Raw genomic sequence first — 23,431 nt, forward strand, 5'->3', positions numbered from 1 at the left:
TAATTCTCTCACACACACACACACACACACACACACACACACACACACACACACACACACACACACACACACGAGTGAGACTCCATGTATCTTCCAACCAGTATTTCTGGAGAACTGATGGATTTGGGGAAAGTTAGACATTTTGCAACCCTGTGTGTAGAAGCAGAGGAAATGTTTTCACTGCCTCCCATTCAAAGCGAGCCCTACCCCTCATGGTCACTTCTCCCTGTGTGATCCCCAGTTGGAGCTGTGAGATGTGGATTGCCCTGGGGGCAGACAGTAAACTGGCCTCTCAGATCATGGAGATGCTGATGGAGAAGCTCAACATCATGGTGCCCTACGTGGACAAGAAGGAGTCCATGATGAGAGGAGGCCTCACCAAGGTGGCCACCAGTCACCCTCTAGCTGTGAGTAGCAGGTTGTAGAGTGCTATGATGAGACTGTAGATGTCTGGGTAATGGTGTGTTGCTAGGTTTATTTGTGTCAAATGTACAAGTCTGAGCAATCATTTTCTATGCTATTCTATTGTGTCAGATGACCTGTGCCCTGAAGGAGATGATGCTGAATGGGCAGAGCCAGGAGGCGGTGGTGTCCCTGTTCCCCCAGCTCTTCAGCTCCCTGCTGGTCCGCCTGGGCTCCAGCGTGGGGGTCACACTACCCAAAGACATCAACAGCTCCGGAACAAACAGGAAGAGCCCCACCAAACTGTCCGCCGGCTTCGACGTGTGCGGGTGGGTTAGGAGACGACATACGCTAGCTAGCACATACTGTATCATAAGACACACGGGCTGGAGTGCAGGGACACTCCATTAGATCATCTGGAGAGCCACTGTTAGAAAATAACTAGAGGTTAGGTCCTACAGGGGTCCACATGTACCTCCCAGAAAATGTCATACCGGAAATCATCCAAACATGTAAATATACACTTAGTACTGGTGACATACGATATGAAGTTATCAGTACAGGTAATGACAGTATCTGTTTCACTGATCATAGTTACCATACAATGTGAAGTTGTGAAAATGAAGTTCCTTCAGGAAAAATGTAGTTATTTTTATTCAAGGTTTAACTCCTTTGTCTGTGTGTGTTCCTGGGTCTGCAGGGTAGCGGTGGAGGCGCTGCGGATCCTCCTGGCCCGGGCCCAGCTGGACCATGTAGTTAAACCCCTGGACCAGGAGGGGGCCTGGGACAAGATGAAGGACCCCCAGCAGCACATCACCGGGGTCACCCTCCTCGCCAGGTACACCCTGACCCTGGCTTCATGTCCACATCCTGGTTCAACCCTAACCTCAGCCCTAACTCTTTCTTCATGATATGTACAGTATAGCTACCTTATATGCTGTACCAGTTAGTGTGAGAGGTGTGTTGTTGTTTTCAGGGCCATGGCCAAACACGCAGGCCCTCGTCTCCCGGCCATAGTGGAGTGTCTGTGCCCCTGTCTCAACAACATCTACGAGTGTCAGAGGGTCACTATCACAGCCTTCTTCTCTGAGGTGAGCCAAGCCCAGGGCCCACTGTTGTAGGTCTGTGAGGTGAGCCAAGCCCAGGGCCCACTGTTGTAGGTCTGTGAGGTGAGCCAAGCCCAGGGCCCACTGTTGTAGGTCTGTGAGGTGAGCCAAGCCCAGGGCCCACTGTTGTAGGTCTTTAAGGAGGGAATATGGCAGAATGTCCACCACCACACTGATTATACCTATCCAGACCCTTCACATCTGCAAACATATAAATCCTGTGTCACACCAAGCAATTTGGATGCAATTTCTGTTGCAGATGCAAGTGACATCAGCTTTGCTGATACACAAAGCAATTCAAATGCAATAGAAATTGCATGCAACATCCAACCCTGTAATACATCATGGTATCATTAAAAAAAAAAATTGCCAAACGTTTGGTAATTAATTGTAACATAATTGTTATAGACAATGCTGGCTGTACAATTTAGATAGTTAGTGAAAATGTTGCCGTTTTGCCAAGCTACTGTAACTAGCTAGCAAACCAAGCTAGCGATGAGCTAAGTTAGCTAGCTAGTGCAGTTCATGTTGGACAGAAAGGTCTGGGGGAGGAGACGGGTTAAAGAAGGATCTTTAAGCCTTGAGACAATTGAGATGGATTGTGTATGTGTGCCATTCAGATGCTGAATGGGCAAGACAATACAGAAGTGTCTTTGAACAGGGTGTGGTAGTACAGTAGGTTCCAGGCACACTGATTTGTGTCAAGAACTGCAACTCGGCTTACTAAGCTAACATTTTGTTGATATATTTAACCCCTTAGTTTAAGCATTAAACTATCTCCATGAAGTTCCATGTATTTTTTTTAAAAGTGGTGCACGGCTACCTTCAGACTAGTCTTATGAGGGTTGTGGGCGTCCTGGAGCAAAACAACTGACATGTACGTGGTTGTGAGGGTCATATTAGTGTGTAGCCCAAACTGTTCAAACACTACAGACAGAAGTTAGCAGATCGGATGTACCGACTTCAGACGATTCCCGTGATGCTTGTGGGGGGGGGGGGGGGGGGGTAAACTTGGTGTTGGAGGGGGGGCTGCCCACATCCACTCTAAGGGGTTGTAGAGGTGTGACAGAGTTAGGATGTCAAACTGGACATAGTGGCTTTACAGTATTATAATACTTAGAAGGAATTGCATTTTAATTGCCGTTGTCACCAGGAGTCAAAGTAGTTTACATTGCATTTGTTGTGCTTTTGTAGGTCTCCTTCATGTATATCTCAATGTACCGGCTTCACACTGTGTTCTGTCTCTGTGGCTAACGCTAGTTGCTGAACCACTGTGTTCTGTTTCTGTGGGTAACGCTAGTTGCTGAACCACTGTGTTCTGTCTCTGTGGCTAACGCTAGTTGCTGAACCACTGTGTTCTGTCTCTGTGGGTAACGCTAGTTGCTGAACCACTGTGTTCTGTCTCTGTGGCTAACGCTAGTTGCTGAACCACTGTGTTCTGTCTCTGTGGCTAACGCTAGTTGCTGAACCACTGTGTTCTGTCTCTGTGGGTAACGCTAGTTGCTGAACCACTGTGTTCTGTCTCTGTGGGTAACGCTAGTTGCTGAACCACTGTGTTCTGTCTCTGTGGGTAACGCTAGTTGCTGAACCACTGTGTTCTGTCTCTGTGGGTAATGCTAGTTGCTGAACCACTGTGTTCTGTCTCTGTGGGTAACGCTAGTTGCTGAACCACTGTTCTGTCTCTGGGTAACGCTAGTTGCTGAACCACCACGTGGTGACAGAGCTGATGATGATGGATGTCCTGATGAACAACATGATGGAGCGTATCTCTGACCCCAGCTGTACTGTCCGCATGCTGGCCGTCAGGGGGCTGGGGAACATCGCTGTGGGATCACCTGAGAAGGTACATATGGAGGGGGGAGGGGAGGTGCTGGTTGTCAGGGGGCTGGGGAACATCGCTGTGAGATCACCTGAGAAGGTACATATGGAGGGGGGATGGGAGGTGCTGGTTGTCAGGGGGCTGGGGAACATCGCCATAGGATCACCTGAGAAGGTATGACTGATTAATCTTACCTCAATGTGGCAACATTACGCAGACAAAATGTATTAACAGAAGTTTCAAGAGATATCAGAGGGATCGGGTTAGGATATACTACAGAGCAGGAGCAATGAGTTAGCCAGATATATTTTATAAACAACCCAAAATATATATAGATTTTTCTGGTTCATTAAGACATCTGAACTGTGTTTTTGGTTGAATCAAATGCAAATTTTAAGCTTATATAAAATAAGTGATTTCAGAATATTTAGGCAAGTTATCTGGCTAATCCTACTTTGTAGTATATCCCTCTCGTCAAACCAAGACAGCAGCAGAGGGGAACAATGTTTCAGACAAATATGGATCTCTAGGTAATCACAACCTATACTTAATCTATTTTATAGGTAAATAAGTATGCCAAGGAGCTGCTGGCTGCTATGAGCTCTGGGATGGAGGAGAAGGACGACCCTGGGAAACGCATCACTCTGGAGGCCATGTCGGGCCTGTCCAAGGTGCTCCTCTACCTGGACAAGAAGAACGTCCAGCTGCTGGTCGTCTACATCTTCATGAAGATTAAACCCTTCCTGGAGAGTGTGAGTTGAGCAGATACACACTTCTATGTTGTCATGGTTACCACCCTGCTGTAGCCCACTGTTGTCATGCTAGAGTTACCACCCTGCTGCAGCCCACTGTTGTCATGGTAGCATTACCACCCTGCTGCAGCCCACTGCTAGATTGCCTCTGAAGCTAAGCAGGGTTGGTCCTGGTCGGTCCCTAGATAGGAGATCAGATGCTGCTGGAAGTGTTGTTGGAGGGCCAGTAAGAGGCACCCTTTCATCTGGTCTAAAAAAAAAAATCCCAATGCCCCAGGGCAGTGATTGGGGACATTGCCCTGTGTAGGGTGCCGTCTTTCGGATGGGACGTTACAGGTGTCCTGACTCTCTGTGGTCACTAAAGATCCCATGGCACTTATTGTTAGAGTAGGGGTGTTAACTCTGGTGTCCTGGCTAAATTCCCAATCTGGCCCTCATACCGTCACCTAATCATCCCAAGCTTACTATTGGCTCATTCATCCCCCCCTCCTCTCCCATATAACTATTCCCCAGGTCATTGCTGTAAATGGGAATGTGTTTTTCAGTCAACTTAACTGGTTGTTTGGGTTCAATCAAAATAAATAGAGGTGAATCCTGGTCCCTGTACATTGATTCCATGTCCAGTAGCTTACTTCTATTGACTTTATTACTTTGGGGCGGCAGGTTCAGTGTGTGTTTTGATATTTTAACCTGCGTGTCGTGATTGCGTTTGGTGTAGGGGGACAAAATAAAGTGGGTAGAGCGTTGGACTTGTAACTGAAAGGTTGCTAGATCGAATCCCCGCACTGAAAAGGTAAAAATCTGTCATTCTGCCCCTGAACAAGGCAGTTAACCGACTGTTCTTAGGCCATCATTGTCAATAAGAATTTGTTCTTCACTGACTTGCCTAGTTAAAGGTTAAATAAATAAAAAATAATACAATTACTGAAACTTTGCAAGGTTGCAAAATAGGTTTCTTATCTCAGGGGCCTTTTGTAGTTAATAACATAAGACATACAGTTTAACCTGATGTCACAAGTGTCATTGAGGTATATGTGGTTGGGTCTTTAAGCTTATTTGAACTATTCCTGACATAAGTCTAGCGTCTGGCACCTTAAAATATGCTTTTCTCTCTTGGTAACTCCCCTACCTGATAGATATAGATTAAGGTGAAATTACACCAATCCCTGACACGGAACCCAAACTGGCTGCTAGCGTGCTCCATCGTGCACACATTTATTTTGTCACTCTACACCAAACGCCATCACGACACACAGGTTAAAATATCAAAACAAACTCTTAACCAATTACATTCATTTGGGGACAGGTCGAAAAGCATTAAACATTCATGGCAATTTAGCTTGCACTTGCTAGCTAATTTGTCCTATTTATCTAGCTTGCTGTTGCTAGTTAATTTGTTCTGGGATATAAACATTAGTTTGTTATTTTACCTGAAATGCACAAGGTCCTCTACTCCACACATAAAAATGGTCAACCGAATTGTTTCTAGTCATCTCTCCTCCTTCCAGGCTAATCATTGTTTAACTTGTATGATGATTGGTATCTAAAGTTTCATAGTATTACCACGACAACCGGCAACAGTTAGTCTTTCAATCACCCACGTGGGTATAACCAGTGAGGAGATGGCACGTGCGTACCTACTTCTATAAACCAATGAGGAGATGGGAGAGGCAGGACTTGCAGCGCGATCTGTGTCAGAAATAGGAATGACTTCTATTTTAGCCCTTGGCAACGCAGACGAGCAGTGTGGGTGCAATAATTGAATAACATGGATTCCTACATTTATTTTGCAGCGAGCGGTGTTGTCAGGGTATTAGAGACTAGTGGCCTCTGAGGAGGATGCTTGTGATGTGGCTACAACGTCTGAAACACATTTGTTAGGCTTATTACGTTTCACTTCTCAGAGAGAAGGCAAGATATATGTTTGATATTTGGTGTTTTGAGTTCCTAGTTTCTCAGGGCCAGATTTCTATCATGTAGAAGTTGACAGGATCAAGAAAAGGACAACCTTGTTTCAATAAATGGATGTTAGACTGAGTCGCTCTGGATAAGAAGGGTTTGATCTACTAAATTACAGTGTTTTTAAATGATGGGTTTAGGTTGGATCCTCTGAAGGTTCTCTGTTATCTAGGTCTACTGCTGTGTGTTAATGTTATGATGGGTTTAGTGTGGATCCTCTGAAGGTTATCTAGGTCTACTGCTGTGTGTTAACGTTATGATGGGTTTAGTGTGGATCCTCTAACTGCGCTCCTGTACTGTTGACCCAACAGGAGAATGATGAGATCCGCTGTGCCTCCATCATGCTCCTGGGGAACCTGTCTAAGTTTGGTTCAGGAGAGCCTGTGTTCAAAGACCAAATCCACAACGTACTGGTCAGCCTGCTGCTGCACCTCAGTGACCCCAACCTGCAGGTGGTCAAGGTGGGTAACCTCACATCAACACTCAGGCAGTGGACTTGGGGAACTATGGTTCTACAAACTGGTTTGATGTTTGGTACACTATACCTGTTGTCTAGTTTTCTTTGCAGTCCTGTGCTTTACATACCTAGAATTAATCTGATATAGTCTGATTTATATCATAGGATTCATCTGGTATAGTCTGGTTTATATCATAGGATTCATCTGATATCGTCTGGCTTATATCATGGATTCATCTGATATAGTCTGGCTTATATCATAGATAAGTAAATGATGTTATTACGTCATGTGGATTGAACTGAAGCAGCCTTTGTGCAGAGACTCAGATGGTAGGCTAAAAGACTGTTTCCTGTCTGTCTGTGCAGGCGTGTAAGTATGCCATGCGAGTGTGTGCTCCAGTGGTGGGCTCAGAGCTCATCACCACTATGTTCCAGAACCATCTCCACGAGGACAAGAGTCTGCACTACGGAGAGTTCATCAACGACCTCACCAAATATATTGTGAGTTGATCACTGTCTAATACTGTAATACTCTACTCACCATCCACAAACTGGTACAGACCTCACCGTCGGCCATCAAAACCAGTAGCGGAGATCTGGCGTCAGGAGGCGGAAATTATTTACCTACTGTAGTAAACAGCTTTTTAAATGCGTTGCACGCTATGCAATCACTAGAGCAGTTGCCTTGGAAACCCACCTTGAATAATGTTCTATTACAAAAGGTTAGTTATTTTTCTCTTTATATGATAGAACTGTTCTTTGATTTGTCCCCAGATTCAAGACTTCCCTGGCATGCTCAACTTCTACCACATCACTGTCATCCAGTTCTTCAAAAGCAACTGGGCCGAGGTTCGGGCCGGCGCTGCTATGTTTATCGGTAGGTAGGGAAACTGGTTAGTGGGATGTCTCTGTTTCCTCAACTTCACCTCAACACCAGGGTTGGGTTCTATTCCATTTCAATTCAGGAAGTACACTGAAATCCCAATTCTCTTCAATGCTTTTCAATAAGGAATATTGGAATTTAGTTTACCTTGTGAATTGACCTCAACCCTGCTCAACATGGCTCTGCTCTGTGTCTTAGCTCCTGTAGCTATCCCTTTGTAGTCATTCATGAGTTAGAAAAGTATTAGTCATTTTTCAGACAGTGTTCTGTTATTAATATTGGATCAATGTCATAATTAGTTGTAATTTTCAAGAAGAGAATATCAGTGAAGCTGTTTGCACAAAACAAATATTCTCTCTCAATTACCATGGTAGAGATTTTCACTTAAATATTTATCTAATGAAATGTTAAAGGCCTTTATTTCTTTGTAGGTTTCCTTCTGGGTAATCTTCCTGAGGAATTATTTTCTCACATCAACATGGGGAGTGTGACCAAAGGTAGGCTGTTTCTCTAGTTCTGCTTCCCAGTGAGTTGGGCCTGTTGGACCGGTTGTAGTAGTCTGTGTGATGAGTACTCCTTCCATGTGATATTACTGTCACTAACGGTGCTTGGGTATGTCGGGCCAGGAGTTATTCCTGCTCAGATCCAAGGGATCAGGGAAACCTCCTCATACTCATTGTCTTCTGTCTGACCAGGGAAACCTCCTCATACTCATTGTCTTCTGTCTGACCAGGGAAACCTCTTCATACTCATTGTCTTCTGTCTGACCAGGGAAACCTACCTCATACTCATTGTCTTCTCTCTGATCAGGGAAACCTCCTCATACTCATTGTCTTCTGTCTGATCAGGGAAACCTACCTCATACTCATTGTCTTTTGTCTGACCAGGGAAACCTCCTCATACTCATTGTCTTCTGTCTGACCAGGGAAACCTCCTCATTGTCTTCTGTCTGACCAGGGATCAGGGAAACCTCCTCATACTCATTGTCTTCTGTCTGATCAGGGAAACCTACCTCATACTCATTGTCTTTTGTCTGACCAGGGAAACCTCCTCATACTCATTGTCTTTTGTCTGACCAGGGAAACCTCCTCATACTCATTGTCTTTTGTCTGACCAGGGAAAGCTCCTCATACTCATTGTCTTCTGTCTGACCAGGGATCAGGGAAACCTACCTCATACTCATTGTCTTCTGTCTGATCAGTGTTGCATAGGAGTGATGTCACCTGGGGGAAGACAATGACCTCATACTGTGTTCTGTGTGTGGTGTCTCCCAGGTCTGGTCATGCTGCTCCAGGACCCAGACCCAGTGGTGAGAGTCAAGGCAGCTGAAGCTATGGGCCACTTCCATTGAACAGACACACATCCTGCCTGCCAATCATTACTTCATTAGCTGTTTTAGAGTTGTTCATGTTACTGTTTTCTACAAAGATGATCTGGTACTTCACATGTTGACAGTGCAACTTGAATTAGTCCATGAACGTATGTATTAGTGACCAAAGACTGTACCTCCATGTATAGAAAAACATGCATAGCACTTTGGAGCAGTATTATGAAATCTGACACTTTTTGAATTTGTCTTCTAGAATGTTGAGTGTGTTAGGGTTAGGTCAATTGGCCAATGGGCTTGACCTCCGCTGAGCTTAGTGTTTAGCTGAATTCCAAATGGAGCCCTATCCCCTCTTCCCTAGGCACTCCTGTAGACCTGAAGGGAATAGAACGGAGTAGGCAATATGGTAGTTACTTCCTTGGCCTCCTGATGGGATTTGCCTGCTGGATGGAATCTCCACCATATTGGTTATAGCGGTCTGTCCCTTTCAGGTCAGGAAAAGGGGCTTGTGGGGAGGGGCTAGGGGTTGATCTCCAGCCTCCACTCCATTCACACTAGTGTAGTGGACCAACCCCTGAAACACACGTAGGGCTGGCACTATTACCCTGTAACCCACGGTTATGGATGAAGACCGTAAAGAATAACCTCCATTACCGTAAAAAATGAATGTGTGCAGTTAAGTCCCTTTCTTCTGCAACATGGACTCTTAACATGATTTATCTTTGTTGTTATGTAGAATGTTCATTCAAATGATGTTAACTGGTGTGGCTCATGCAATGGAATGTACTGCACTTTTTGTAATGTCTATTGAGTTGAATCACCAAATCACAGCACATATTTTACTTCCTGCTTTGGTCCTATGGGTAGACTCGCAATGGCTGCTAGTCCACCCATTAAGCCAACGTTGAGTTGAACGGGGACTCCCGTTCTATTCATTCTGTTTCTATGGCAGCACATGCAGTCAGGAACGGAGGAGAAATGTGCGTCTACATTTATTCATTTGTATTTCCTTTTCTATTTGAACGGTTGTTACGGTGACCGCAGTCATTTGGCTGACCAAATTGCCGTCCTACAAAGCTCCATGACCGTCCACAGCCCTCCACTCAGGGATGAGCAGTTATCATCCACGTCCAAGGAGGCTGTCTGTCAGCGAGGACAGCCCAAAACCATCCCATGTACCTGTTCTTACACTTACTTCTGAGGCAGAAGGGATTTCAGAGGCTCCATTTATTCTCGTGCTAGCATTGTTTAACAACAGAACTGCATCCTGAAACACTATTGTAGCTAGTTCAGAAAAGGTCTTGTAGGAACAGGAGTTTTCTCCTGACCACGAGACCTCACCAGGGGTGAAAACAGGCCCTAGTTATACATTGAGGGCCCAGAGTTTCTACTTGTCAGGTTAGGGAAAACGCCTGGGTCACTTTCATTAGGACCACGCAACGGAAAATGAATATGGGAAGTTAGTCCAGATAGTCCCTCCCTGTTTTCAGTCAGTTTTCTTCCGTTTGGTGCCTAATGAATGTGACCCCTAGTCTTTATCTGTTCTTCTTTACCCCAGGTACAACATGTACGCAACCAGGCACTCCCGTGGAGTTGCCACCGTGCCAAATAATCAGACCTGGATTTAAATACTATTTGATTTATTTCAAAAGTAGTGTGGTTTACTTTAACCTGCCAGAGGGGCAGGGTTTGCAGTTTAGCCAGCGCTTTTCTATTGGATCCATTGTGCCAGCAGGCAATCAGAATTAAGAACACCTAATGTACTTGAAATGATTTCAAATAGTATTTGAACCCATATCTACAAATAATAGTTTTACTGGGTAGCTGCATTAAGATGGACGCAATAACCTTCTCTTTCTTTTCACATCGGTCCTAGTCTTCACACTCTCTCTCTTAAAAGATGCACTTCACTTTTCTTTTCACATCGGTCCTAGTCTTCTCTCACTCTTTCTCTTAAAAGATGCACTTCACCTTTCTTTTCACATTGGTCCTAGTCTTCTCTCAATCTTTCTCTTAAAAGATGCACTTCACCTTTCTTTTCACATTGGTCCTAGTCTTCTCTCACTCTTTCTCTTAAAATATGCACTTCACCTTTCTTTTCACATTGGTCCTAGTCTTCTCTCAATCTTTCTCTTAAAAGATGCACTTCACCTTTCTTTTCACATTGGTCCTAGTCTTCTCTCAATCTTTCTCTTAAAAGATGCACTTCACCTTTCTTTTCACATTGCTCCTAGTCTTCTCTCAATCTTTCTCTTAAAAGATGCACTTCACTTTTCCACTCCTGTCCGTTTCATGTGATTAGATTAGGGTACTGATTATAACAGGTTATGAGGTCTTAAGAGATGACATTCCTGTCGAGGTTTTACGTTGCACTACTTAATCAGTCTGTCATTGTACACAGTGAATGACACATCCACATGTATTTGTTGTGTTACTGATGGATAGAGATGTTTTACTGTGGTAAAGTGCAGTATAGGCACTATTTAATGTATTGCCTACATTGGGTAAAAGTCCTGGTCCTAAAGTACAGCTGGATTGGACCTGTGTGTCTGTCGGTGTCTGGGGTGTTGAAGGGTTACTGGGGATGATGGCTGTTCTCTTGGACCATTCTTTGTTAATGTAATATTTTAATGTGACATCTTTCAATAATGGACATGGGAAAAGTATCATGTATGCACACTGTGTCCATTTGAAACGGAAACAGGCCTATGACGTTGAAGGAAATCATATTTTATTTACAAAATAAAGTGACGATCCCTATAAAAATAACTGGTGTCCTGAGCCTTTTATGTCACAATTGGTCAAAGGAAAGCACTAAGACATAATACATCACATGGTTATTAAAGCTGTTTTATAAGGAAAGTATGGAGAAAGATGAATATATATATATAAAGGAAAGGTACTTCTATACTATTGAGGATATAAAGCTTACTGTACCTTATGTGAAAGCTTATTTGATAACCTGTGGGAGTCCCCTGCTCTCCTCACACTCACAGCATTCATCTGGAAAGGCATCTGCCTGATGGAAGTGAATTGGGGAATAAGATTTAATTGTGTTTTTCTAAATGACTAATGGTTTTTAATATATCTCACTTCAAAGTACTGTCCACTGGGTCTCTTCACAACTCCTCAAAAGTAAGAGAGGAGAGTATTGTTTGGGTAGTTTGAAGACTATGAGAAGAAAAAGAAAGTGAGTCTCACCCAGCAGTATTTGGATCCGTAGTGTTCAAGGTGAATCAAACCATTGGTGATGAAGTTAATTTAACTCTAGGCCATGTAATTGATGTTACATTCACTGCACGTTCTATCTGGACACGGTATTCAACTGCAGTCAGCAGATTGGGGTCTCAGGCAGTCTGAGATAATCAACGCCTAATGGAATAGAATACATACCGGCGTATTGAATCTGACTCAATTTAACTTCATGACCAAATGACGGCTTGTTGAATGTAATGGGCTGAACCTTGATAACCACTCGCCCATGTGAATGACTGGATGTCCTCTTAAAACTGCTTCCAGTGACCGCTCTGCATGAGAACCCCATATTGTCTAAATAAGCAATCCAATCTCAAGATCCGTAATGGTGATTTAAAATGATCAGTGTCATCATCACATTGAATGGCACCGGTGTTCTTCTCAGGTCAACTCAGTTCATTTCAGATAACAATTGGTTTACCATAAATGGCAGCTCCACATTGTCATGCAGGTCATTTCAAATCTTAATTGACCATCTTTAAATAATGACTTTGAAGGTAATGCAATCATATACTGTAGCTGCAGTTGAGGAGGCTATGGATTGGAACGCCAGCTAGATCAGTGGGCAGGACAGGAGATGGTGATATTGGTTCTTCATTGTCCTAGAGAAGACAAGGGATGGTGATATTGGTTCTTCATTGTCCTAGAGAAGACAAGGGAGGGTGATATTGGTTCTTCATTGTCCTAGAGAAGACAGGAGATGGTGATATTGGTTCTTCATTGTCCTAGAGAAGACAGGAGATGGTGATATTGATGCTACATTGTCCTAGAGAAGACAGGAGATGGTGATATTGATGCTTCATTGTCCTAGAGAAGACAGGAGATGGTGATATTGATGCTTCATTGTCCTAGAGAAGACAGGAGATGGTGATATTGATGCTTCATTGTCCTAGAGAAGACAGGAGATGGTGATATTGATGCGTCATTGTCCTAGAGAAGACAGGAGATGGTGATATTGATGCTTCATTGTCCTAGAGAAGACAGGAGATGGTGATATTGATGCTTCATTGTCCTAGAGAAGACAGGAGATGGTGATATTGATGCTTCATTGTCCTAGAGAAGACAGGAGATGGTGATATTGATGCTTCATTGTCCTAGAGAAGACAGGAGATGGTGATATTGATGCTTCATTGTCCTAGAGAAGACAGGAGATGGTGATATTGATGCTTCATTGTCCTAGAGAAGACAGGAGATGGTGATATTGATGCTTCATTGTCCTAGAGAAGACAGGAGATGGTGATATTGGTTCTTCATTGTCCTAGAGAAGACAGGAGATGGTGATATTGATGCTTCATTGTCCTAGAGAAGACAGGAGATGGTGATATTGGTTCTACATTGTCCTGCAGAAGAGAAAAGGCAATAATAGTTAGTCAATAGTTAGTCTAAAGTTGTGACCAATGATGCATATAAACCCTGGATTGCTAATGCTACGTATTGGCCATTGAGAGGCTAGAAAACCACCGGTCTCTTCCCCAGTAGAAGTCATCATTTAGTTTTTTCTTTCACATTTTCAAACAGTTCAACAGGGATATACATTTGGGTGAGGTTTTTTCCTCGCCTGAGTAACCTTGTTTCACTGCCAAAAATAACATTAAACCATCTAGTGTTCAGTGAAATAACAACACAATGTCAAATACAGGTAGCCTAGTCAAATAATTAACATCCAATCACATTAACCGTTATTCTCTCACGGAGATTCCACTAACGGTCCGTATGTAGCCAAACGTAGCTGCAGCTCATGTTGGTATCTGTACTGATGGCGCAAAAGCCATGACAGGGAGACATAGTGGAGTGGTAACGCACGTGTAAGCAGTTGCTCCCAACGCCACCTGGGTACACTGCAGCATCCACCGAGAGGCTCTTGCTGCCAAGGGAATGCCTGACAGCTTGAAGGATGTTTTGACACTACAGTGAATATGGTTAACTTTGATAAAGCCCCATTTCTGCATTATGCAATGATATGGACAGTGACCATGTAACATTTTTACAACATAAAAGTGCGCTGGATATCAAGGGACAAAGTATTTACACGTTGTTTTGAATTGAGAGACGAGATTAAAGTTTTCTTTACTGACCATAATTTTCACTAGTCTGACCGCTTGTATGATGATGAGTTTCTCATACGACTGGCCTATCTGGGTGATGTTTTTTCTCGACTGTTTTTTCTCGACTATCTGGGTGATGTTTTTTCCCAACTATATTCAATGTGTGAGACAAAATTGAGTCTGTGATGAAGAAGTTGGAGCTCTTCTCTGTCTGCATTACCAAGGACAACGCACAGGTCTTTCCATCATTGTATGATTCTTTGTGTGAAAATGAACTCAAGCTTACGGACAATGTCAAATGTGATGTAGCAAAGCACCTGAGTGAGTTGTGCAATTTACGCAGGTACTTTCCCAAAATGGTTGATGACACAAACAACTGGATTGGTTATCCCTTTCATGCCCTGCCTCCAGTCCACTTACCGATATCTGAACAAGAGAGACTCATCAAAATTGCAACAAGTGGTTCTGTGAAGATTTTATTTAATCAGAAACCACTGCCAGATTTCTGGATTGGGCTGCGCTCAGAATATCCTGCCTTGGCAAATCACACCATTAAGACACTGATGCCCTTTGCAACCACGTACCTATGTGAGAGTGGATTCTCGGCCCTCATGAAAACTAAATACAGACACAGACTGTGTGTGGAAAATGATTTAAGACTGAGACTTTATCCAATACATCCCAATATTGCAGAGTAATGTGCATCCTTTCAAGCACACCTTTCTCATTAACCTGTAGTGAGTTATTCACAATCTTCAATGAACAAATAAGGTTTTATATGTAAGACGGTTCAATAAAGAGCAAAATGATTGATGATGATTATTATATTATTATTTGTGCCCTGGTCCCATAAGAGCTCTTTGTCACGTCCCACGAGCCGGGTTGTGACAGAAACCCACACTCATTCTTATGTTTAATAAATGTATTGTATAGTGTGTGGGTGGCAGGCTTACAATGGTGGCAAAAAACAACATTTGAGAGTGTGCCGACCCTGGTGCTAGAGGGGGGTACGCAGCTGGAGGTTGAATGTTTGAAGGGGTATGGGACTATAAAAAGTTTGGGAACCACTGCTCTTTAGGAATGAATAGAATTCTACACTATTTCAATTAAGGGCAAAATGACATAATTCATGATTTTGTTGTTGTTGCGGGGACAGTAACATTCATAATCTTTAAAAATCTATACTTTAATTAAGGAAAATGTTTTATGTATTTTTTCATTTGAATATGTTTAGTGCACATGATACAATTTCAATGCATTAATAGAAAACGTGTTAAAAACGAATCTAGACATGAATACATTTTTTTTTTAAATTACAATGGAGGAGGAGTACCAAGATGGCTGCACTGTGGCTTTAATACAGTGCCTCCTGTCAGTCATCCAGGGTTTATGCACATCATTGGTTGTGACTCATGTCATGCCACAGAACCATGGAATACTTTCTCCTGTACTGTAAAATCTCCCTCCCACATCCCTAACTTTACATGTTGATTAATGGGTCATGTCTAAGGTTTTTACACCTCTGCAAACAGTTGAAAGCTTCATTAATAGGTACTTACAGTACCAGTTAAATGTCTGGACACACCTACTCATTCAAGGGTTTTTCTGCATTTTTACTATTTTCTACATTGTAGAGTAATAGAGAAGACATGAAAACTATGAAAAAACACATATGGAATCATGTAGTAACCAAAAAAGTGTTAAACAAATCAAAATATATTTTAGATTTTAGATTCTTCAAAGTAGCCAACATTTGCCTTGAAGACAGCTTTGCACACTCTTGGCATTCTCTCAACCAGCTTCATGAGGAATTATTTTCCAATAGTCTTGAAGGAGTCCCCACATATGCTGAGCACTTGTTGGCTGCTTATCCATCTCTCTGCGGTCCAACTCATCCCAAACCATCTCAATTGGGTTGAGGTCAGGTGATTGTGGAGGCCAGGTCATCTGATGCAGCCCTCCATCACTCTGCAGTCCAACTCATCCCAAACCATCTCAATTGGGTTGAGGTCAGGTGATTGTGGAGGTCAGGTAATCTGATACAGCACTCCATCACTCTCCTTGGTCAAAAAGCCTTTACACAGCCTGGAGGTGTGTTTTGGGTCATTGTCCTGTTGAAAAACAAATGATAGTCCCACTAAGCGCAAACCAGATCGCTGCAGAATGGTGTGGTAGCCATGTTGGTTAAGTGTGCCTTCAATTCTAAATAAATCACAGACAGTGTCACCAGCAAAGCACCATCACACCTTCTCCTCCATGCTTCACTGTCGGAACCACACATGCAGAGATAATCCGTTTACCTACTCTGCGTCTCACAAAGACACGGAGGTTGGGTCCAAAAATCTCAAATTCGGACCAAAGGACAGATTTCCACCGCTCTAATGGCCATTGCTCGTGTTTCTTGGCCCAAGCAAGTCTCTTCTTATTATTGGTGTCCTTTAGTAGTGGTTTCTTGCAGCAATTGGACCATGAAGGCCTGATTCACGCAGTCTCTTGTGAACAGTTGATGTTGAGATGTGTCTGCTACTTGAACTCTGTGAAGCATTTATTTGAGCTGCAATCTGAGGTGTAGTTACCTCTGCTGCAGAGGATAAGTTCATTAGAGGTAACTCTGGGTCTTCCTTTCCTGTGGCGGTCGTCATGAGAGACAGTTTCATCATAGCACTTGATGGTTATTGCAACTACACTTGAAGAAACTTTCAAAGTTCTTGAAATGTTCTGGATTGACTAACCTTCATGTCTTAAAGTAATGATGGACTGTCATTTCTCTTTCCTTATTTGAGCTGTTCTTGCCATAATCTTCTGTATACCTTGTCACAACACAACTGATTGGCTGAAACGCATTAAGAAGGAAAGAAATTCCACAAATTAACTTTTAACAAAACACACCTCACAATTGAAATGCATTCTAGGTGACTACCTCATGAAGCTGGTTGAGAGAATGCCAAGAGTTTGCAAAGCTGTCATCAAGGCAAAGGGTGGCTACTTAGAAGAATCTAAAATCTAAAATAGATTTTGATTTGTTTAATATTTTGTTGGTTACTACATGATTCCATGTGTGTTATTTAATAGTTTTACTACAATGAAGTAAATAGTAAAAAAAAAAAAAAAAAAAAAATGGAATGAGTTCTGACTGATACTGTACATCAAACTTCACTCCTATTCAAGAGAGCAGGAGGTAGTTATGAGAGTGAAGGAATGTCTTCCCTTTCATGAATGATGGAACATCCTCAGTATGGCTGGACGGACAGCTGCCTCCCATCACATTGAAAGAGGATCATTACGAGGTTTCCTTGTTGTGCATCAGCTAATGTTCTATCTGATCACAAGACCGTGATGTCATATCACAGGACTCAAGGATTTTATATCACACAAGACCGTGATGTCATATCACAGGACTCAAGGATTTTATATCACAAGACCGTGATGTCATATCACAGGACTCAAGGATTTTCATGATTTTATATCACAAGACTATGATTTCATAAATTCCTACCACAAGGATTTATTATGATATCATGCTGAATTTGATCTCTTAAAATGTGTGACAGGAGCAGGTTATAGATCTGTCACCTGACCAAGGAGAAGGACTCCTCCACCTCTCTCTCGTGTAACCACATGAGGGAGCTAAAGCTCATCATAATCAAATAATCCTCACGTTGTCGTTTCAACCTTGCTGAATTGCTAAACGTGAGAGTCAGACAGTTATACATTGACTGGAATGCTAAAGCCAATGAAGAGAGTGAGAGAAATGTGATTATTATCCAATGGAAACGGTTCTGGGGATGTGGGTTAAAAGGTCAAACACACTGTGATCAGATTGTGTTTATCAAGTCATTCACATTACCTTGCAGAAATCCACTTAAATCCTTCTCAGGGTTGAATCCTTATAGTCTCAGGATTAGGAAAACGTGTGTACATGTGAGGTCAGGTAGATGTGATTCTAACTACGTTCCAAATGGAACCATATTCTCTACGTAGTGCACTACTTTTGACCAGAGTCTAGGGAATAGGGTACCATTAGGGATGCTACATCTGTGTGCCTGAGGTAATTTTCTATGTTGGAAAAACACTAACTGTCCTTCATCATAATCAAGTTGATCTTTTCCATTGTCACCGTACGGTCAGTACCTCCTATCGACTTGGGCTGTTCTCTCCCTCTTTCTTGGCTGGTTTAAACAGGGGATTACTGCTCATTTGTTGCTGTATGATAACGTCTCTCATTGGCCACCCATTTACTGCTAATGCTAATGCTGCCGATGAAAGGGCCTGACAAGACCCACACGCACACATTAACACACACACGCACAAATTAACACACACACACACACACACACACACACACACACACACACACACACACACACACACAAACACAAACACAAACACACACACACACTCAGAGAAGCGGGACAGAGATCCAGTGTTAATCACAAAGACTAGGAAACCAGCCTTTCATACAGACTCTACAATATGACAAACTATAGGTGGAAAAAGTAATGAAAGATTACGGCACCCTTGTGAGATGTTACTGGAAGGTCACTGGAAGGATTTTGATAACTGACTGAAGGTGGCACTGGAAGGATTTTGATAACTGACTGAAGGTGACACTGAAGGTCATTGGAAGGATTTTGATAACTGACTGAAGGTGACACTGAAGGTGGCCTGGAAGGTCATTGGAAGGATTTTGATAACTGACTGAAGGTGACACTGGAAGGTCGTTTGAAGGATTTTGATAACTGACTGAAGGTGGCACTGGAAGGTCATTGGAAGGATTTTGATAACTGACTGAAGGTGACACTGGAAGGTCGTTTGAAGGATTTTGATAACTGACTGAAGGTGGCACTGGAAGGTCATTGGAAGGATTTTGATAACTGACTGAAGGTGACACTGGAAGGTCGTTTGAAGGATTTTGATAACTGACTGAAGGTGGCCTGGAAGGTCATTTGAAGGATTTTGATAACTGACTGAAGGTGACACTGGAAGGTCGTTTGAAGGATTTTGATAACTCTCCTCCATCTCTCTCTCCTCCACCACCTCTCTCTCCCACTTCTCCACCAAACCCCTCTCTCTCTCTCAACCTCCCCCACCTCGCTCTCTTTCTCCTCCACCACCTCTCTCTCTCTCTCCTCCACCACCTCTCTCTCTCTCTCCTCCACCACCTCCCTCTCTTTCTCCTCCACCACCGCTCTCTCTTTCTCCTTGACCATATCTCTCTCTCTCCTCCACCACCTCTCTCTCTCTCTCCCCCACCACCTATCTCTCTCTCTCCTCCACCACCTCTCTCTCTCCTCCACCTTCACTCTCTCTCTCCTCCACTGCCTCTCTCTCTTCTCCACCACCACTTTGTCTCTCCTCTACCACCTCTCTCTTTCCTCCACCACCTCTCTCTCTCCCCACCACCATCTCTCTCTCTCCTCCACCACCTCTCTCTCTCCTCCACCACCTCTCTCTCTCATCCACCTTCACTCTCTCTCTCCTCCACTGCCTCTCTCTCTCCTCCACCACCTCTTTCTCTCATCTCTACCACCTCTCTCTTTCCTCCACCATCTCTCTCTTTCCTCCACCACCTCTCTCTCTCCCCACCACCTCTCTCTCTCTCTCTCCTCCACCACCTCTCTCTCCTCCACCACCTCTCTCACTCTCCTCCACCATCTCTCTCTCTCCTCCACCATCTCTCTCTCTCCTCCACCATCTCTCTCTCCTCCACCACCATCTCTCTCTCCTCCACCACTCATCTCTCTCAACCTCCCCCACCTCTCTCTCTTTCTCCTCCACCACCTCTCTCTCTCTCTCCTCCACCACCTCTCTCTCTCTCCTCCACCACCTCCCTCTCTTTCTCCTCCACCACCGCTCTCTCTTTCTCCTTTCTCCTTGACCACATCTCTCTCTCTCCTCCACCACCTCTCTCTCTCTCTCCTCCACCACCTCTCTCTCTCTCTCCTCCACCACCTCTCTCTCTCTCCTCCACCTTCACTCTCTCTCTCCTCCACTGCCTCTCTCTCTTCTCCACCACCACTTTGTCTCTCCTCTACCACCTCTCTCTTTCCTCCACCACCTCTCTCTCTCCCCCACCACCATCTCTCTCTCTACTCCACTACCTCTCTCTCTCCTCCACCACCTCTCTCTCTCATCCACCTTCACTCTCTCTCTCCTCCACTGCCTCTCTCTCTCCTCCACCACCTCTTTCTCTCATCTCTACCACCTCTCTTTCCTCCACCATCTCTCTCTTTCCTCCACCACCTCTCTCTCTCCCCACCACCTCTCTCTCTCTCTCTCTCTCTCTCTCTCTCCTCCACCACCTCTCTCTCTCCTCCACCATCTCTCTCTCTCCTCCACCATCTCTCTCTCTCCTCCACCATCTCTCTCTCTCCTCCACCATCTCTCTCTCCTCCACCATCTCTCTGTCCTCCACCACTCCTCTCTCTCTCTCCTCCACCACCTCTCTCTCTCCTCCACCACCTCTCTCACTCTCCACCACCTCTCTCTCTCTCCTCCACCATCTCTCTCTCTCCTCCACCACCTCTCTCTCTTTCTCCTCCACCACCTCTCTCTCTTTCTGCTCCACCACATCTCTCTCTCTCATCCACCTTCACTCTCTCTCTCCTCCACCACCTCTCTCTCTCCTCTACCACCTCTCTCTTTCCTCCACCACCTCTCTCTCTCCCCACCACCATCTCTCTCTTTCCTCCACCACCTCTCTCTCTCCCCTCCACCACACCTCTCTTTCTCTTACACCACCTCTCTCTCTTTCTCCTCCACCACCTCTCTCTCTCTTTCTCTTACACCACCTCTCTCTCTTTCTCCTCCACCACCTCTCTCTCTCTTTCTCCTTTTCCCTCTCGGATTTTGATAACTGACTGAAGGTGGCACTGGAAGGTCATTGGAAGGATTTGATAACTGACTGAAGGTGACACTGGAAGGTTGTTTGAAGGATTTTGATAACTGACTGAAGGTGACACTGGAAGGTCGTTTGAAGGATTTTGATAACTGACTAAAGGTGGCACTGGAAGGTCATTTGAAGGATTTTGATAACTGACTGAAGGTGGCACTGGAAGGTCATTGGAAGGATTTTGATAACTGACTGAAGGTGACACTGGAAGGTCGTTTGAAGGATTTTGATAACTGACTGAAGGTGTCATTGGAAGGTCATTTGAAGGATTTTGATAACTGACTGAAGGTGACACTGGAAGGTCGTTTGAAGGATTTTGATAACTGACTGAAGGTGGCCTGGAAGGTCATTTGAAGGATTTTGATAACTGACTGAAGGTGGCACTGGAAGGTCATTGGAAGGATTTTGATAATTGACTGAAGGTGGCACTGGAAGGTCATTTGAAGGATTTTGATAACTGACTGAAGGTGGCACTGGAAGGTCATTTGAAGGATTTTGATAACTGACTGAAGGTGGCACTGGAAGGTCATTGGAAGGCTTTTGATAACTGACTGAAGGTGGCACTGGAAGGTCATTTGAAGGATTTTGATAACTGACTGAAGGTGACACTGGAAGGTCATTTGAAGGATTTTGATAACTGACTGAAGGTGTCATTTGAAGGTCATTGGAAGGATTTTGATAACTGACTGAAGGTGACACTGGAAGGTCATTTGAATGATTTTGATAACTGACTGAAGGTGACACTGGAAGGTCATTTGAAGGATTTTGATAACTGACTGAAGGTGGCACTGGAAGGTCGTTGGAACCTCTCTCTCACACTTATCCACCAAAACTCTCTCTCTCTCCTCCACCACCTCTCTCTCTCCCCACCACCTCTCTTTCTCTCCTCCACCACCTTTCTCTCTCCTCCACAATCTCTCTCTCCTCCACCACTCTTTCTAACCTCCTTCATCTCTCTCTCTCCCCACCACCTTTCTTTCTTTCTCCTCCACCACCTCTCTCATTCTCCTCCACCATCTCTCCCTCTCCTCCACCATCTCTCTCTCTCTACTCCACAATCTCTCTCCTCCACCACCTCTCTCTCTCCTCCACAACATCTCTCTCTCCTCCACAATCTCCCCTTCCTCCTCCTCCACCACTCTCTCTCTCCACCTCTCTCCCTTTCTCTATCCACCTCGTTCTCCATCTATTTCTCCTCCACAACCTCTGCATCTTCCTCCTCTTCCACCACCACTCTTTCTCCCACTTCTCCACCAAACCTCTCTCTCCTCCAACACCTCTCTCTCTCCTCCACCACCATCACTCGCTTTCCTCCATCACCTAACTCTCTCCTCCATCTCTCTCTCTCCTCCACCACCTCTCTCTCCCACTTCTCCACCAAACCTCTCTCTCTCTCAACCTCCCCCACCTCTCTCTCTTTCTCCTCCACCACCTCTCTCTCTCTCTCCTCCACCACCTCTCTCTCTCTCTCCTCCACCACCTCCCTCTCTTTCTCCTCCACCACCGCTCTCTCTTTCTCCTTGACCACATCTCTCTCTCTCCTCCACCCCCTCTCTCTCTCTCTCCCCCACCACCTATCTCTCTCTCCTCCACCACCTCTCTCTCTCCTCCACTCTCTCTCTCCTCCACTGCCTCTCTCTCTTCTCCACCACCACTTTGTCTCTCCTCTACCACCTCTCTCTTTCCTCCACCACCTCTCTCTCTCCTCCACCACCTCTCTCTCTCATCCACCTTCACTCTCTCTCTCCTCCACTGCCTCTCTCTCTCCTCCACCACCTCTTTCTCTCATCTCTACCACCTCTCTCTTTCCTCCACCATCTCTCTCTTTCCTCCACCACCTCTCTCTCTCCCCACCACCTCTCTCTCTCTCTCTCCTCCACCACCTCTCTCTCTCCTCCACCACTTCTCTCACTCTCCTCCACCATCTCTCTCTCTCCTCCACCATCTCTCTCTCTCCTCCACCATCTCTCTCTCCTCCACCACCATCTCTCTCTCCTCCACCACTCCTCTCTCTCAACCTCCCCCACCTCTCTCTCTTTCTCCTCCACCACCTCTCTCTCTCTTTCCTCCACCACCTCTCTCTCTCCCCACCACCTCTCTCTCTCTCTCTCCTCCACCACCTCTCTCTCTCCTCCACCACTTCTCTCACTCTCCTCCCCCATCTCTCTCTCTCCTCCACCATCTCTCTCTCTCCTCCACCATCTCTCTCTCCTCCACCACCATCTCTCTCTCCTCCACCACTCCTCTCTCTCAACCTCCCCCACCTCTCTCTCTTTCTCCTCCACCACCTCTCTCTCTCTCTCCTCCACCACCTCCCTCTCTTTCTCCTCCACCACCGCTCTCTCTTTCTCCTTTCTCCTTGACCACATCTCTCTCTCTCCTCCACCACCTCTCTCTCTCTCTCCTCCACCACCTCTCTCTCTCTCTCCTCCACCACCTCTCTCTCTCTCCTCCACCTTCACTCTCTCTCTCCTCCACTGCCTCTCTCTCTTCTCCACCACCACTTTGTCTCTCCTCTACCACCTCTCTCTTTC

The 23,431-nt window shown here is 44.8% G+C and overlaps 1 protein-coding gene across 5 annotated transcripts in view; it reads left to right on the forward strand.

The window, feature by feature from the left end:
• LOC110519250 (maestro heat-like repeat-containing protein family member 1) overlaps nucleotides 1-11,474 on the forward strand; it is a 37,311-nt gene extending 25,837 nt beyond the window's left edge. For all 5 annotated transcript variants that reach the window (XM_036937367.1, XM_036937372.1, XM_036937369.1 and 2 more), the window contains 11 exons: nucleotides 242-407; nucleotides 535-731; nucleotides 1,103-1,240; nucleotides 1,379-1,493; nucleotides 3,205-3,351; nucleotides 3,891-4,079; nucleotides 6,350-6,499; nucleotides 6,862-6,996; nucleotides 7,270-7,372; nucleotides 7,810-7,875; nucleotides 8,653-11,474. In XM_036937367.1, the coding sequence (XP_036793262.1) occupies nucleotides 242-407; nucleotides 535-731; nucleotides 1,103-1,240; nucleotides 1,379-1,493; nucleotides 3,205-3,351; nucleotides 3,891-4,079; nucleotides 6,350-6,499; nucleotides 6,862-6,996; nucleotides 7,270-7,372; nucleotides 7,810-7,875; nucleotides 8,653-8,729 (1,483 nt within the window). In that variant the 3' untranslated portion in view covers nucleotides 8,730-11,474. The remainder of the gene's footprint in view (nucleotides 1-241; nucleotides 408-534; nucleotides 732-1,102; nucleotides 1,241-1,378; nucleotides 1,494-3,204; nucleotides 3,352-3,890; nucleotides 4,080-6,349; nucleotides 6,500-6,861; nucleotides 6,997-7,269; nucleotides 7,373-7,809; nucleotides 7,876-8,652) is intronic.
• The last annotated feature ends 11,957 nt before the right edge of the window (nucleotides 11,475-23,431 follow it).

This window comes from Oncorhynchus mykiss, chromosome 2, assembly GCF_013265735.2.
Source record: "Oncorhynchus mykiss isolate Arlee chromosome 2, USDA_OmykA_1.1, whole genome shotgun sequence".
Taxonomy (NCBI): domain Eukaryota; kingdom Metazoa; phylum Chordata; class Actinopteri; order Salmoniformes; family Salmonidae; genus Oncorhynchus; species Oncorhynchus mykiss.